This window comes from Podarcis cretensis (assembly GCF_951804945.1).
Source record: "Podarcis cretensis genome assembly, chromosome: 1".
Lineage (NCBI taxonomy): Eukaryota > Metazoa > Chordata > Lepidosauria > Squamata > Lacertidae > Podarcis > Podarcis cretensis.
In genome coordinates this window covers 24416113-24432927 of record NC_137170.1, presented here as the reverse complement: position 1 = coordinate 24432927, position 16815 = coordinate 24416113, and the positions used below count along the sequence as shown (strand labels likewise).

Genomic DNA, 16815 nt, shown 5'->3' with positions numbered 1-16815 from the left:
AACCATTTGCTTCCTCTTCTTGCCCTCCCCCCCACCCCCAAAGCAGTCGCCTCAAGATCTCTCCTCCTCGCTCTGCCTAACAGTAGGGCCGGCCCCAAACGCATCCTCGCCAGGCCCCTTTTCGCTCTTGTTTTTATTGCCAGGCTTCCGCACCTCGGGGCTTCCGAGGGAAGCAGCAGACACACTGCCTGCCCTTCTCCCTGCCTGCTGCGGAACAGCTCGGCCTCTCGGACCAAAGCAGGAACACGGAAGCCGCCTAAGCCGCGAGCAGCATCTGCTGCAACCCCTGGCAGGCGCTCCGAAGCCAATGCGCCGGCTGCTGCTGCTGCTGCTGCTGCCCGCCGTTTCCTTGGAGGGAGATGGAGCGCGCACCCAGCGACCCCTCTCCTCCTCCTCCTCGCCGCCTGCCAGCTGGGCTGGCGGCTGGGAGGGAGCGGGGGAGGGGCCGGGGCGGGTGTGGGGAGGGGAGGGGAGGGGGGCAGGGTTGCCTGCTGCAGTCACTCTGCTGCCACATGCCCCAGTCCCGGGAGGGAGAGGGAAAAAGAAGGCGCTGCTCCGGCGGAGGGATACAGCGCGCCGTATAAAAACCGCGCCGCGCAGCCTCACACCTACAGCATTTTTGGCGAAGCGAGGAGGCAGCGAGAGCTGAGAGCAGCCGCCCGCCTTCGGCACCTTCGCCCGTGCACAGACAAGCGCCATCACCAGCCGCAATGGTAGGTAGCTTTGGACCTGCGAAGAGAGGCGCTGATCTAGGCAATCGATAACTTTCCAGGTTGCTTTGGAGCTGGCCTGGAGCACGCGCGGGCTGGCCTCGTTTCGCAGTTTTGCAAAAATGGACGAAGAGCATCTGGATCGGCTTGGGCGCGATGGAGCTGGCCGGCTTGCTTTTTCTTTCTTTCTTCCTTTCCCCCTTTTACTTTCTCGGAAGTTGGTGTTGCGGCGGGATCCTCTTGGCTGCTGCTGGCGGGAGCCTAACCGGAGCCCGGCTTCTTCTCACCCTGCCGCTCCCGTGCATTGGCTAGCTTCGGCGGCTGCGCCGGGGACTCGGTCAGGCCCGCGTCCCGGAGCTCGGCTGGCGAGCTTGTGTGACTGATCTTCGCGTTGGAGAAGGGGGGGCGGGCGGGCGGGCTGCGGCGCAGCTGGATCGCCGACCCTCTTTGGGCACAGCTGGCCAGGATCGGTGGTCTCTCTCGCCTGCCTTCCCCCACCCCATTCACGGCTGCCTGCGCTGCGGGGTCTTCTCGGATGTCCTATGGGGGGTGGGGGGTGGAGAGGGAGCCCTGACTTGCGCTTTCGCTCCCGACCCTTGATCCTTCTTGCCCAACCCAAATCTTCACCCTCCAACTCAGCCACCCACGCGCCCTCTTCCCAGCTCCGGGGCTCGTTGCAGTTCTCGCTTGCTCTCCGCAGCAAAAGGAAGGGAGGGAAATAAAAACCCGGGGCTGCGGCCGGTTCCTGTCTTTCAGAGAAGCCGCTTGCCCGGAACTGGCGCGCTCTGCTTTGTCCCGATGCATGATGAATGCAAGCCGGGTTGCTCGCAGTTCGCGCCTCCGGAGGCTGGGTGGGGATGCTGGAGAGGCCACCGATCGCGCGGTTTGGAAAGGCTCGGAGAAGCAGCCGGGGCAGGGACGCTGCTGCCTGCAAAGCGAGACCGGCTTGGCTTCGTTTATTTTCTTTCTGCTTTGCATGCGCTCCGGGGCAGATGGCGGAGCGGGCGCGGGAGGCGCGCCCTGCTGCCGTTGCCCCCGCCGACACCCCACTCCATGAGTGAGGGAGTATTTGCGCCCGCGCCTTGCCCGTGGGCAGAGGGTTCCCACGGTGGGGCCTCCGCCTCTCCCGAGGATGGAGGCGGTTGCCTGCGCCTTGCCTGGGCCGCGAGTCTCTCTTCCACCCCCAGCCCCAGCCTCCATCCCCGCACGGGAAAAGGGGTGTTTATGTTTATAGCTTGCTTGTAGTTAGTTGGATGGGTCCCAGAAGAGTCGATTCAGGGCTCCTTCTTTGCAGCTGAGCATGGATCGAGGAGCTGAGCTGAGAAGGGGTCGAAGCTGTCATCCGCGTGGAAAATCGCAAGGGGGAGAGTGGGGAATACAGATTCCGGCGCGGTCTGACTTCCTGGGGACACAAGACCACTTGCTGCAGACCAGGGACACCAAAACACTTGCCTTAGAAAAAGAAAAGGCGCCCCTCGGTTGGACTCTGCAGCCCCTCTAGCGCGCCCTCTCTCCCGGTTCTTTTTCTGCCTGTGCTAATGAGTGAAATGACGACTTTTTATTTTCCCTCCCAGGGTATATGCCAAGTGCATTAGGCAAGGGTGTGATCTTCAGTGCATGGCATAGCTGTGGCTGCAGATGGGGGCAAGGCTCCCTACCTTAACACAAATATAAAAATCCGAAGATTTCGGAATATATGAGGCTATTGCAGACAGAGATCACCCCTTTCCCCTTGGTGGGTGGGGGGAATTGGAAAAATTTCCAGCTTGCTAGAAGGAGATGGCAGTTCAGAAGGAAGATGGAAACAATCCTGGTTCCTCCACCAGCTGCACTGCGCAGGGGGGAACATCTGCAGTTATTGCACTGTTTCTCCTTCTCCCCCACCCCTTTCCCCAAGCCCCTCAAACGCAGCAGTGCTTAAAGAGCCTTGGATGATGGCAGCATTACATCATTTCTCCACCTCTTCTTCCTCTCCGGTCTCCACCCTGACCCCAAGAGGCAGCAAGAGTAGCGGGTGAAAAGCTGGGGTGGTTTTAATAGGGACTCTATTAATCAGTTTCCTGTAAGCCTCAAGGAAGACACTGAAATTCAGTTGCTACCTCAGGAGGATTCGGATAAGGTTTAGGTGGGCGTGAGAAAGAAGGGGCATGATCTGCGTACAGGAAAGTGTGTTAGAAGCAAAATTGGCAAGATGGGGGTGCCACGAAAAGGATGGGTCACCGATGGACTCCTGTTAGTGTCAAACAAACAGATTTATTGCTTGTGCAGTAGCTGTTTAAGAGGAAGCCTTTATTCCTCTTTTGCACCATGGAAGCGGACTACTTTCTTTGCCATTTTTTGTTTTGTTTTTCTGTGCAACTTGATTTAACCTCATCCAATTCTGACATGAGGGTCCCCGGTCCCCCCCAAGAGCATTTATTAGGTTGTGACCTTTTCATTCAGTCTTTGGCCCTCTCTTTCTTTCTTTCCACGGCAAGACACCAGATATTTGCTGCAATATTGTGACGTCTTGGGGTGTGTGTGTGCTCTGGGTGGAAATCTCTGCTTTGGTTTCCTGGAGCGGAGAGGATAAGATTTTGCATGGCCAGATATGAATATGGGCCACACATGGTGGATCTCCTGCTCCCCCTTCATCCTGTTTAGGAAGGGTGACATCACCAGAACCGACAGCCCCCCCCCCTTTTCCTCTTTAATTACTTGGATGGGTGGGGTGGCTGCTTCTAGACAATATTGGCTATCTGGCCATAGCCACGGCACTCTGTGTTTTGTGCCTGCCAAAAAAGGTTGGCAAACTGGGATGCTGCATAATGTAGCAACTTGCAAGTACAAAACCTAGATTATTATCCTTTACATGTCAGGCAGTGTTTCCTACACTCTTGCTTCTGTTGATTTGCATCATTTCCCCCCACTATTAGGTGTGGCCCTGTTTCCTGTTCTGCATTGCTCTGATATGTTATGTAAATCACTATGTCAACTTGCCTCACTGGAGGGAAATCCAGTGCTGGAGTTCTGGGTGGAGATAGGACAGGGTTTCACTTTTAGGTGCCAGCAACAAATGCTGTGAGTTTTTTGTTTCTTGGTTATTTTTTTTAAAGAAAGAATAGAAAAGCATGCTTTGGGATTACCTTAATTCAATGGCAAGCCACTGCATTGGCAAATCGGTGGTTGCCAACAAAGGCTTCCAAACCGCAGCTGTGTTTTTGACGCATATCTTCAAAGCCCACCCGCAGCAGCCATTTAGCTGTGTCTGTCTGAACTGTCTTGGTGGGGTTTGACCCTGGCAAGACACCTATGTGAGGTGGAGGAAGCGGTTTCAAGACTACAGGAAGGCAAATTTATTTCTTGGGGGCCCAAGTTAAGCTTTTCTTTCCCTCTTTTGCCAGAGTTCAGTACATAATTTGCACGTCCCATTGAAATTGACAGAGACTTCGTAGTTATTCTAAATGCTGCTTGGCTTGTGCTCTGTACTCTTCAGCACACTGACCTGCTAAAACGCAATCCTGTGTTTGTCTTAAGTAGTGATATCTGAGTATGCAGCTGCCTTAAAATTAAGACTTTATGCAAAAACGGAAAACAAGCTTTTAAATTAGTCCTGAATATGTCTGACTGTGGTCAGTTTTTGGAAGGAGCACCTGAAGAATTAAACATTGCTAGATGGCCCACATCATGCATTGCATCATGCTAAGACTAGCGGCCTCTTGGCTGTAATGAAACCATGATACGAAATTAATCTGGGTAGGATCTGTTCCTTGATCACTGATGTAGCAGGTTCTTGCTTCCCTGTCTTGGCAAGCTACCATTCTGGCTGGGCACCCTGTGCACACTCCTGCTGTGCTGCCTCAATCCTGTTTGTTCTCCCTTTAGCAGACAGAGCGATGATTTGTTGCCAATCACTTCTGGATGTGCCAAACGTTAACATAACATTATGCCATCTTGCCTCTGAATTGCAATTGCATCTTGTGGTTTTGACTGACATAGCTACAGGTAAAAACAATGTTCTGAAATACTTTTCTATTCTTTACGTAGGCCGATCAGCTGACCGAAGAACAGATTGCTGGTAAGTATCCTAAATGGAGGGAGATGGTTTCTGTTGGCCTAGCAACCTATTCTGAATACAAAAATATTGCAGAACATTCTTGGTGGCTGCTATCGCTTGGCTGTTTCTCAGGATGGTACATTCCTATCTGAGTAGGTTGGTTTTTTGTTTTTTGTTTTTTTAAAAAATGGGCAGGAAAATGTTCCCCACTTTGTACTATGTTTCTTGAACATAATATATCTCTTTATTACTGTTGTCATTTAAACATACTGGTTGATCATGCATCCCTTGTCCTCTTCTTGTGCATGATACAATTATATCTGGATCAAGAAAAATGGTTGCAGCCAATGTTAGTTCTACACAAGAGTAAACCCTTTGATGTGAATAACTTTGGTCCATTAGTGTCAGCGGGTTTACTCTGAGTAGAATTTACTTGGATACAACCCAAGGAGAGAAATAGATGGATTTGTTTGACTCTGTAAATGTGCAGTAACGAAAATAACAAAATAATCACTTACTTGAAGATAAAATGCCCAGGAGCTGGCAGTTACTCTTGCCAGTTGGTAGTCATGAAATAGGTACTAATTCGAAAGTTTAGATAGGTAGAAGCTACACAAAGCAAGCACAAAATCACTCAAAGTGCATAAGGATCACTCAGTGGAGTACAGGAGACTGGCTTTCCCCAGATCTAATTTGCCAGTTCTTGAGCCCAATTGGCAACTCACAATAATAAATACAGCACATGATGTTGGCTGCATTTGGGCAATCCTCAGACCATGGACTGGAGAACTGCAAATTCCCTTCTCCTCCCACATGGAACTTAATTCCAGGCTTAATTAAACCATAGTTTCTGCTCCGTTTGTGCAGGACTAGGACTTGTGGGCAATTGCACTGACTACAGCGGCCTCAGTCAACCTGCCACCCTCCCGACATTTCAGACTACAACTCCCATCAGCCCCAACCAGCATAGCTGTTGGTTGGCAGAGGCTGAACTAGACCAAGTGTGGGCTGTCTTCTTCTTTTCCTCCCCTCTAATCCATTTTCCATCCCTATGCATTTTATTATTGTCAGCCCCACAAGCTGATGTAGCATGGTGGCTAGAAGACTGAGCTATGATATGAATTTGGATGTCTTTGGTTCAGTCCTCACCTCTGCCATGACTTGATTTGAAACATTGTTGGATGACGACGCTGACGCTGTTAGGCTGAGATTGCTAGAACCTCTATGCATATTCAGAATCTTTTAAACAGTTATATAGGAAACTGTTTAATATAAAATCAGACAATTAGTCACTTTAGCCTAGTGCTCTGAACAGTAGTGGCTCTCTTTCAGATTCGGGGATTGGCGTCTTTCTCAGCCCTGCTTTGAGATTCCAAGGATCTAGAGTGGATCCTTTTTGTATGCAGAGCATGTGCTCTGCCAATGGGCTTTGGCACTTCTCTAAAAGACCTGATGATGAACTGTTACTAAAGAACATAAGCACCTTGCTGGACCAAGTCGAGAGTCCATCCTGTCCAGAACTTTTTGCAAGAACCCCAGCAACAAAAATTGGCCAGTGGTTCACTAGTAGACCACCATATAACGTCTGCTCACCCCTGGACTAAAACATGGTAGTTCATGCGGTCGGAACCCAAGCATTGTTGGTTTGATGATGTGTGTTTTGTGAGACAGATGCTTATTAACATATACTTAATAGTTCCTCCAGCTTGGTACAATTTGCTCCAAGTAATGTAGTATAGTGGCTGAACTCAGAAGCCTGCTATGAGTCTACTTGGGTATACCTCTCCGGCCCTGCTGCCCAATCCCTTGCCCTGCATCGTACAGAGATTAGAAACCCATTTTGCTGGGTTGTTCTAAGGATTGCGTTGTACTGAGTACTATGAAAACATTCTTAAAATGTTAAGTATTGTTGTTTAATATCAGTGGTGCAAAGGCCTTTACATAATCATGTCTACCATATCTTGAGTGCAACAGCTGGTCTTAATCAAAGACGTTAGTTTTTTAAAAAAGAAAGAAAAATGATTTTTGTTTTGTTTGAAGACTTAAGAGCTCAGTGTTAATTGACAGCTTGTCTCACCATAAAGACAATTCCTGTTCATCAGTTACAGAAAACTGGACTTACTGACTTGAACATTTTGGTTTGGGATGTGAGAGACTTTTTGGGTTCAAATCTCCATTTGGCCATGATTGCTTATAAGGTTCTCCGCTGTCTTTCAACCTGACAGGGTTTGAGGTGGGTGTTGTGAAATTACTTTTAACGCACACTCTCTGTGCTGCATTGTATGCTGAAGAATTATGCTGGCTGGTTAAAGAAATAAATTGTGGTTAATGTGCTGCAGTTCGTAACAATGGGGAGCTTGTATTATTTGAACAACTGACATGAACTAGGGGAAGAAAAAAAGATGTTAACCCGAGAGACATTGACTCTGAACAGAGGTTGCTAATGGTTACAGAAGGAGTTTGGCATAACCGTGCCCTGGTTACCACATAACACTAGGCTATGGTTTGTAGTCAGTTTGAATGTGTGAGCCCAGCCATGCAGACTAACCACGATCTGCTTTCAGCCAACAAATGACAGTGGTTTGTTGTTGTCTTACAAACTATAGCTTGTTTTTAAGTTTTGGTTTGGACCCAGCAGCTTTGTTTGACCCTGTTTTTTGGCTGCCCCACCTCAGATCCTTACCAACCTACAAAGGGATGAGACATGAGCTGCTGAGAAACAAACCAAACCTTAGAGAAACAAGACAAGGTTTGTTTGGTCATCTATGAAGCCACTTCAGTTGAATAAACTTTGATTAAAACAAACCACGGGTTAGTGTTATGTGCAAACACTGCCATTGGAAATTTACTCTTCTGCCTAGCAGTCTGTAATGCCATAACTGTTTTTTTCACACCTGTATCCCACCTTCCCCAAGTTACTCAGAACATGGGAGTTAGTTGCACAGCACCCATATAACATAGGTCAGGCTGAGAGAGGGAGATTGGTCCAAGTAAGCTTCATGGCTGAGTGGGGTTTTTGAAACCCCAGTTTGGTGCCCTCCTTTTTTTGGACTACCATCATCATTGGCCATGCTGTCTGATTGGAATTGTATTGCAAAACCTCTGGAGGCTGCCATGTTGGGACAGGCTACAACCCACGTTGGCTCTCATTTACTCCCAGCAACAAACAGCGTCCCTAGGACAAGCAAATTGATACTTCCAAGTAAGGTATTAAAACAGTTTTATGCAGTGTTGGTGTCCAGTATGTAGGTCTGTATATTCTCAATCAGATTTGCATATGTAAATTATCAACAAGGTGGAACGTGGTCTTAATTTGTCTGTGGGGATCATTGCTTGAACCAAACAGTTTACAGCTGATAATGCCCTTCATGTCAGTCATGGTGCTAAATTGCGACGGGTCTTTTTTCTCTCCTCCAGAGTTCAAGGAAGCCTTCTCTCTATTTGACAAAGATGGTGATGGCACCATCACAACAAAAGAACTTGGGACAGTCATGAGGTCGCTGGGTCAAAACCCAACAGAAGCAGAGCTACAAGACATGATCAATGAGGTAGATGCTGATGGTAAGCATTTTGAAGAGGTGAACTTCTTACCATTGCTGCATGAACATAGCGCCTCAATTTTGAAAATGCTTAGTTGTAGAAATCCTATGAAACACTGGCTTTCTTGTTCAAAATGCTTTTAAGCTCCTGATAAGTACAGCCATGACTTAATAAATGGTTATCCGTACATAAATCATGGTGGCATTTTAGGTGAACAGGTATATGTATATATATATGTCCACTGGGAATTTCTCTCTTTTTAGGTTGGCTCAAAGTAAAATATAGTGGTACCATTACTTTTCTTGATACTGTCCAGATCAGGTGACATATTAGTACTCCTCTATTCATCTTTGGTCAGACCTCATCCAGAATTCTGCGTCTAGTTCTTGGTCCTGCAGTTTAAGAAGGATATATATTAAATATAATTTACCTGGAGGAGAGTGACAAAGTTGGTGAGTTTCCTGGAGAGGAAGTTTTGGTTGGCTACTGTGAGATTAGGATGCTGAACTAAATGGGCCATTGGCCTGATCCATCAGGATAAGAAGTTCTGTGAGGAAAGGTGGAATGAGTTGAATTTGTGAGGAAAGGTGGAATGAGTTGAATTTGTTTAGTCCAAAGCAGGGGGTGGTGGTTAACCTGTGCTTCTCCATATGTTGCTTGACTCCAGTTGCCAGGGATGATCGGAGTTGCAGTCCAGCCAAAATTGGGAGGGCCAAAGGTCTAGAGCAGGCACGTCCCTGGCTGGTTTTCTCCGGCCTCTATGGCAGTTTATTTATTTATTTATTATTATAAAAAGAAGCTCAACAACTTTGGGTAAATTTGTAAAAAAAGCTCAACAACTTTGGCTCTCACACATGTTCACTTCATCAAATCTGACCCTCTTTTGAAAAAAGTTTGGGCACCCCTCATCTAGAGTAAAGGAAGAAATGAATGATGAAACAAATTTGTTTCTTGCTGCTCCAGAGGGTTGGAACTGAACCTGTGAATTCAGATGGCAAGAATAACTTCCCAATGTTATTATTTAATTTCTATACCACTTAATATATTAAGAATATCTCTTAAGTGGTGTACAAAAAACTGAAGCAATAACAGAAAATTTAAAACAAACTATTACAAAAACATGCAGTTTCATATAAAATGTTACATTAATATAAAGTTACTAATATATATAAATCAACTCATTCTCCTTCTGACATACCTTTCCCTCTCAGCCTTCGAATTCTCACCCAAGGCCCAAACAAACTCTCAGCTCACCCACAAAAGTCTCACAATGAGAAGAGTTCCTAGAAACAGCAGGCATCATCCTGGGCTCTCACTCTAGATTTGCATTTTATGGGCAGGCCCAAGGTGGATGGTACTTCCTCAGGCTGCCCACAGCTATGTCCCATTCAGCTTCACTCTTCACGCTCAGTTCAGGTGCAGCAGGTTTGTTCAGTTTCCCAAGGGGTCCAACTAATGGGAAAAGAGCCCCCTTCCTCTCACAGCTCTTTCTTCAGCCTGTGTTCTCTACATCCAACGGGATGAGTTGATTGACAGTGGGGCAGGCTCTCCTTTGCTAATAGTTTTTTAAGCAGAGGCTGGATGACTACCTATGAGGAATGCTGTAGACCATAGACTACATTTGATGTCCCTTCCAATGCTTATGATTTGAAGAGCCATCCAGCTTCCTGGCACCTACTCTATGATCCTCTAGTCTCAGCCTCCTAAAAAGAAACGCCTGGAAGGAGGGGAACCAAAAATGTATATGAGAAATTCCTCCTGAACAAGTCCATGTTGAAACCACATGGGTGTTGTGCAAGAACTTAGTGACTAAGATCCCAGATGGTATCACAGAGGCTCATTGGAGGTGATCCCAGATGCCTTATTATGTGCTAATGTTTCGTATGTTCTTAATCACGGATCCCCAACCTTCCTGGGCCAGGGGCCCGCCTGGAAAATCTAAGACTGTTAATGCGCACCACAAATACCCATTTCACAGGAGAAAAACTGGCTGCATTCAGAACCTCATTGCAATACAGTTATACCCCTCCTCCAAACAAATAAAACAGCGGCAAAAAGCAGGCAGTTCCTCCCCTGCTACTTCCAACTAATAAAACAAAAATGCTGGAGGGGTATCACAGAATTCTAGAGTTGGAAGGGACCACGAGGATCATCTAGTCCAACCCTCAGCAGTGCAGGAATATTTCACTCAACGTGGGGCTCAGACCCATGACCCTGAGATGAGTCTCATGCTCTTAACAACTGAGCTATCCCTCAGGATATCCCTTGTGGGTAGCAGTGGAGGTGTCTGAGGGTGACATGATGCCCAAGAGTATATGTTAGCAACTCCAGTTCCAAGTATTATATCTGTTATGTATATTGTGAATATATGTGTGTGTGTGTGTGTGTGTGTGTGTGTGTGTATAAACATTCTGCTGGTGTTACACATACCGTATTTTAAAGTTTATTTTTAAAGAGGTTTTTTGTCCTGCTATCGACACCATAAACAGATTATCCATTGCTAACATTTGACTAACACATCTTATCCCCAGTGAGATTCAACAACAACCATTATTTAAGAAATGGTTCAGTTGGCATCAATTCTACTAAAAAGAGTAGAGCTTAATTTGAGGGAATTTCTTGGGATTTTGTGGGCCTGTTCAGCAAATTGCTGTTGAAAGCATGGAGCATGTTAAGTTCAGGTGCTAAGCGAAATGGTCACAGTATTGCCCCTTTTTAAGGTCAACCAAAGAACATGTACCTATTTCTGGGGGTTGGCAATAGAATTGTTGCCCGCTTCTGTGTTCTGTTGAACATCATAAGAGCCTGCTTGGTGAGGCCATTGGCCCATCTAGTCCTGCATTCTCTTCTCACTGTTGCCAACCAGTTGCCTGTGGAAAACCTGGAAGCAGGACCTGAATGCAAGATTTTAATAGTAGAGATGGAAGCTATCGCTTCTGACTCTAAAACCTATTGGAGCTTATAGGAGTGCCCCTAGTGGGCAGGAGGTGACAGTGCTAGAGAATTTATTTGTTGGCATTGTATTCTCCAAACAATAGCTCAATTCAAAATGCATTGTAACACTCTTAAATAATCTTAAAGAGTCCTTTTGGAGATGCCCAGCTTCTTACATGTCTAGTTCAATACCTGGTCTTTCAACGGACACGGTAAGCTGTAAAGCCCTCACAGCACTTCTAAGTAGTGTCTATATTAAATACACCAGCTACCAACTTGACCCGCAGTAGTGATTCAATGAGAAGAATTAAGAGTAGCTCCAAGTTTGCTGGAGTTTCAGGTTGTAATGGCAGTCCAGAGAAGAATCCTCTTGGATGGTGAACCAACGGCAAAGGATGTTAAATCAAGTTAGGCTGGTCTCATTCACATATATTAACAGAACAACCATGCTTTTAGGACAGGGATTTGGAGCCTCAGGACCAGGGGCAGAGTGCACTTCTCTAGACCTTTTTGTCTGTCCCTCAAGTCTCTCCCTAGTCATGCCCCTTCTCTGCAGGCCACACCCTCTTTGCACCCTCCTTGAGTGCTTTTGCCTAGTTAGAATGGGTCCTTGGACTCTGATAATTCTGCTTGCTTTCCTGGATGAAAGATAGAGAGGGCTGTGTGTGTGTGTGTGTGACAACAGGCCTTTGGTACAGAGGTAAAATGAACATCCATTGCTCTGCCCACTTTTGCTTCTGGCCTTACCCTCGTCCATGGCTCACTGGAAGACTGCACAATAAGGAATGTTGTGTTCAGGCTGAAAAAATGTTCCCCACCCCTGTTCCTGGTAAACAAGTTGAGATTTGTTAACTTTGAAAGCAAACTCTGTTGTCATAAAATAATAATAATATAATAATAATAATAATAATAATAATAATAATAATAATTTATTATTATTTGTACCCCGCCCATCTGGCTGGGTTTCCCCAGCCACTCTGGGCGGCTTCCAACAAGGATGAAAAATACACTAAAATGTCACATATTAAAAACTTCCCTGAACAGGGCTGCCTTCAGATGTCTTCTGAATGTCAGGTAGTTGTTTATTGCTTTGACATCTGATGGGAGGGCATTCCACAGGGTGGGCGCCACTACCGAGAAGGCCCTCGGAGCCACTACCGAGAAGGAGTGTGTTTGCCATTTTTTAATAAAGTTTTTTAAAAATAAGTTTTGCTATAATTTATTCTCTTCTCACCACCACCCCATTTTTATTTTAAAGGCAATGGCACTATTGACTTCCCTGAGTTCTTGACCATGATGGCCCGAAAAATGAAGGACACAGACAGCGAGGAAGAAATTCGTGAGGCATTCAGAGTCTTTGACAAGGTATATTTTGGAGGCATTAACTGGGTATTTGGGATGTCTGAGTTGTTGGTTTGGTTACAGCAAAAATAAGGAGTTTTCTCAGTTGCTGAATGCAGTTGAAACACACACACACACTCACACAGAGAGAGAGAGAGAGAGAGAGAGAGAGAGAGAGACCCTCATAAGGTTCAGTATACATCAATGGCTTTTTATGTAGAAGGCCATAATCAAATTTCTACTGGGCCACTTACTTGGTGTAATTTACCAAGCCAGCTTTTTTGGGGAACGATAAAATGACTGTGTACCAAACTCACTACAGACAAGGGCAACTGCATGGGCAAAAGGCATTCTGGAGAGCTTGAAGGAGGACATCTTCACACAACCATTTTGAGATGGGCATCTACAAAAATATAGAACGTGACAAATGTCAGACAACCAGGGTTGGCTGATGTTTCATGAGTACATGCTCTGTGGCAAATTGTTCGGTTTGTTGCTCTGTAATGTGTGAAATGACTCTTCCCCTTAGACTCAGCTGAATTCTAAGTAAGGGAGGAGGAAAGCTTGTTGTGTCAGTATTTATCCCATTGAATGAGGTTACTTTGAGAGGGGGTAATTTCCCCATGGATGCCCCGTGGAGGGTTGTGGCTATGTAAACAACTGAGGCCTGGTCTCCCTGGCCTAAATTTGAACATCTGGTCCCCACTGCATGTAGTGCCTCTCCTGGAGCAAATTCCCCTGTATCAATGTGTTAAAGGCTCCTCCCAAACCATGATCTCACGTCTGAAATAGGCCAATGACTTAATGCAAATTTGCCCTGATTTTTTAGTAATTAAAAAAACCCCACAACACTCTGGACTTCTTTGTATTGTTGGTATACCAGATATCATCAATTGCAGGGTTCTGGCTTAAATAAAATGTCCTGCTAAATAGAGGGCAAAAATCTGAGGAACTACATGATTAGTGCCATATGTACCCAGCAGGACTTCTGGATCATGTTTTTTTTTTAATAGCAGTTTACCATGCTGCATGAATCCTGTTTTAAAAACAAGTTCAGGGGATTTCAAAAGTGGTTAGTGATGCCATTGGCTTGTGGCTGACATTCAAAAAGAAAAATATTAAGTCTTTGTGAACATCCTGAAGCTGATTGTGTGAGCCAAATTGGGATGTGACCCCAATACTTTCAGGGTTATTTGCTTCCATGATCTTATTCTGTCACACTCTTGATTTGTTCCCTGCGAATGGGAGTTGTGGGGAATATTTCACTGCTCCCAGCTTTTACTAGTTATCGGACTTGCCTGTAGATTGGAGTGGGAACCTCCCACCAAAGGAAGCAAAACAATAATCCCAGCAGCTTCCCTTGCATCAAAGAGTTTTGTTAAATGATTATTCAAGGGCTTTCTTGACATTTCTTAAGTGGTTCCATACTAGAGATAGCTCCATAAGGCAGGCATAGAGGTTGTGGACAGAATCATTGATGTTAAATCTTGTTTCCTAAAGAACTTTTCCATCAAGGTAACAAAAATAAGCGGCTTGAGGACTGCAGCCTGTTGAGTCAGACTTCAGTTGCTTAGTTCCTTGGATGAAAAGTGGGATAGGAATGTAGTAGGAGTAGGAGTAATAATTAATCATAATCACCATCTACCTCTTCTCAGGCTATCATTTTAGAAGGTAGAATTGCATTGCTCTCTAGATAGTTGTGCAACCTTAAGTGGGCAAACCTTACTTAGGAATAAGGGCAATCAAAGTGGAACTTGCATGCACAACACATGCACAAGCCATCAAATTCTTGCCCTAAAGCATAGGCAGGTCAGGCTGTGTGTCCATCCCACCTACGATATAGTTTCTGGGCTGGCTTGAGAAGTTCAGAGTGGGTGACAACCTCTACTGGGTTTTTAAAAAAATCTTTACTGTAATCTCAATCCCTTGTCACTTGTCTTTCCAGGATGGCAATGGTTACATCAGTGCGGCAGAACTACGTCATGTTATGACAAACTTAGGAGAGAAGCTAACGGATGAAGAAGTAGACGAAATGATCAGAGAAGCAGATATTGATGGAGATGGACAAGTTAACTATGAAGGTGAGGTGTGGTTTCCTCTGTAGCTATTTATTAGCATTGTGCAGGCATAAGGAACACAGGGCCTTCCAGATGTGGGATGTCAACTCTTGTCTACCTTAGCCAGCATGGCAAGTTGGAGGTGAGGGAAGTTGTGGACAAGCAATAGCTGGAGGACCAGTGATTCCCCATCGATGCCCTAGAACTGTGTTTCTCAAACCTGGGTCTCCAGATCATTTTGGACTATAATTCCCATCATCCCTGACCACTGGTCCCGCTAGCTAAGGATGATGGGAGTTGTAGTCCAGCAACAGCTAGAGACCCAGATTTGGGAAACCCTGCCCTACTAGAAGCTGTAGGTTGCTACTTTCCTTGCTTGTCCCATAATTTCAGTGTTTGCCAAAAGCTATTTATAATACTTGCTTTCAAAATGCATTAAAAGTAGTGGGATTTCTTTTATCTCTTTCAGAATTCGTACAGATGATGACTGCAAAATGAAGAGACTTCCTTTCACCTTTTTTTTCCTCTAGAAGAATCAAATTGAATCTTTTACTTACCTCTTGCAAAAAAAATAATAATGTTCATTTATTCATTCTGTTTCTGTATAGCAAAACTGAATGTCAAAATACCTTCTGTCCACAAACTGCATGTAATGGTTGGTGGTCCTGTTCCCAAAAAAGATCGAGTTAAACTTATCAGTTTTTTCCAATATAAATAATTGTACTACCTTTTAAAAATAAGAAAGCACTTAGCGAACTCCTCAAAGTTCCATTTGCTAATGACTATTACACTGTTTGGGCTGGCCAGTTTTTCATGCATGCAGCTTGACAATTGAGCACAGTCAGACGTTTGTATTAAAACGGTTTTAAAAAAAAGAGAGGAAAAAAAACACCAAATCTTTAAAAAAAAAAAAAAATCATCCACTCTTTTGTCCAAAAGTGGATTCTAGCTCAATTTGCAGTTATAAAATTGTCATAGCTGGTTTATTTTCAAATTGGTCTATACCTCAGGATGGTATGCAGCAAAAATAGTTGAAGGATGCAAAATGTTTAGAAGGAATCCCCCCCCCCCAAAGGTGGAAAAGATTATCCTGTATGTAGAAGCAGTGTCCCTCCCCCCCCACCCCCAAATGCAGCGGAGGTTATGGGTGGCATGTCTGTGTTAACATTGGTTTTAATATTGTCTGCATTGCACTATTGTGAAACGGGTGTTGGGCTGTTACCGTTCACAAAACTTTTATTTTTTATTTAAAAATCAGAGAACCTCCATCAAGGGGCGGGAGCATTTTTTTGGACACACAACTCTCTCTCTCTCTCTCTCTCTCTCTCTCTCTCTCTTTCTCTTTCTCTTTCTCTTTCTCTCTTTCTCTCTTTTGCATTTTTAAAAAACCTTCCGTAATGAGACTTGGAGCTGGCGGGGTAGCCTGTGGACTTCAGCACAACTATCAACATCGCTGTTCAAGATATTACAGTTATGTCCATTCCAAGTTGTAAATGCTAGTCTTTTTTTCCAATAAAAGACCATTAACTTAAAGGTGGTGTTACATGCTTCGTAAAAGCCGAAACTATATATCTATATACGTACATATATATATATATATAAAAATACATAAATATATATATACAATTTGAGAGACGAAACCAAAAAATTTAAATAAAGAAGGCAGTAGGAAGGGGAAATAAATGTGTTCTGTGAATGACTTGCTGCTAAATTATAATGCACATGTATGCAATAACTTAACCCGTTTAACGTTTCTTCAAGATGGCAAGAACTGACCTCTTGTAACCCAAGACCTTTGCTATAAATAAATGAACTTGTGCTTGCCTTTCATATTTATGACAATCTTAATTCAGTGGCTCACAAAACTGGCTTGATTCTAACTCAGCGTTCTGTAGTCTGCAGGGAAATGGCACTGTTTTTTCTCCTGTCATCTGTGTTTAGCTGGAATGCTGGGCTTTTTTTATATATATATAGAAAGGGGCACTTTTGAGGGTGTCCCCCCTCCACACACAAAAATAAAAATAAAATGAAAAATTACTAACCACTCATCCTGTTGGGAGATGCATGGAAGCAAGTTATCAAGCATGATTAAGAATTTGGGTGAGGGTGGAAATGGGGAACAGGCAGAACAGCTTTCAACATGGGAGTCCCAACAAATGTTCTAGGAGCAATTTTTAAGTACAAATTTCCTTACATG

General features: G+C 44.8%; 1 protein-coding gene across 2 annotated transcripts; it reads left to right on the top strand.

Annotated features, from left to right (window-relative positions):
• The first annotated feature begins 555 nt into the window (after positions 1-555).
• On the top strand, positions 556-16448 carry CALM1 (calmodulin 1). 2 transcript variants are annotated; one of them, XM_079949562.1, is made up of 6 exons: positions 556-713; positions 4737-4767; positions 8164-8307; positions 12479-12585; positions 14507-14642; positions 15088-16448. In XM_079949562.1, the coding sequence occupies exons 1-6, from the start codon at positions 711-713 to the stop codon at positions 15114-15116; spliced, it is 450 nt and encodes a 149-aa protein (XP_079805688.1). In that variant the 5' UTR covers positions 556-710; the 3' UTR covers positions 15117-16448. The 2 variants fall into 2 exon arrangements, with proteins under 2 accessions (XP_079805688.1, XP_079805689.1); XM_079949563.1 differs by lacking the exon at positions 4737-4767 and having other exon boundaries at positions 570-713.
• The last annotated feature ends 367 nt before the right edge of the window (positions 16449-16815 follow it).

Bases quoted from the DNA above. Each gene is read 5' to 3' on its own strand.
- CALM1 (XM_079949562.1), top strand. The intron at 8,308-12,478 runs GTAAGCATTTTG...TTTATTTTAAAG, and splicing joins CAATGAGGTAGATGCTGATG to GCAATGGCACTATTGACTTC. The intron at 12,586-14,506 runs GTATATTTTGGA...TTGTCTTTCCAG, and splicing joins CATTCAGAGTCTTTGACAAG to GATGGCAATGGTTACATCAG.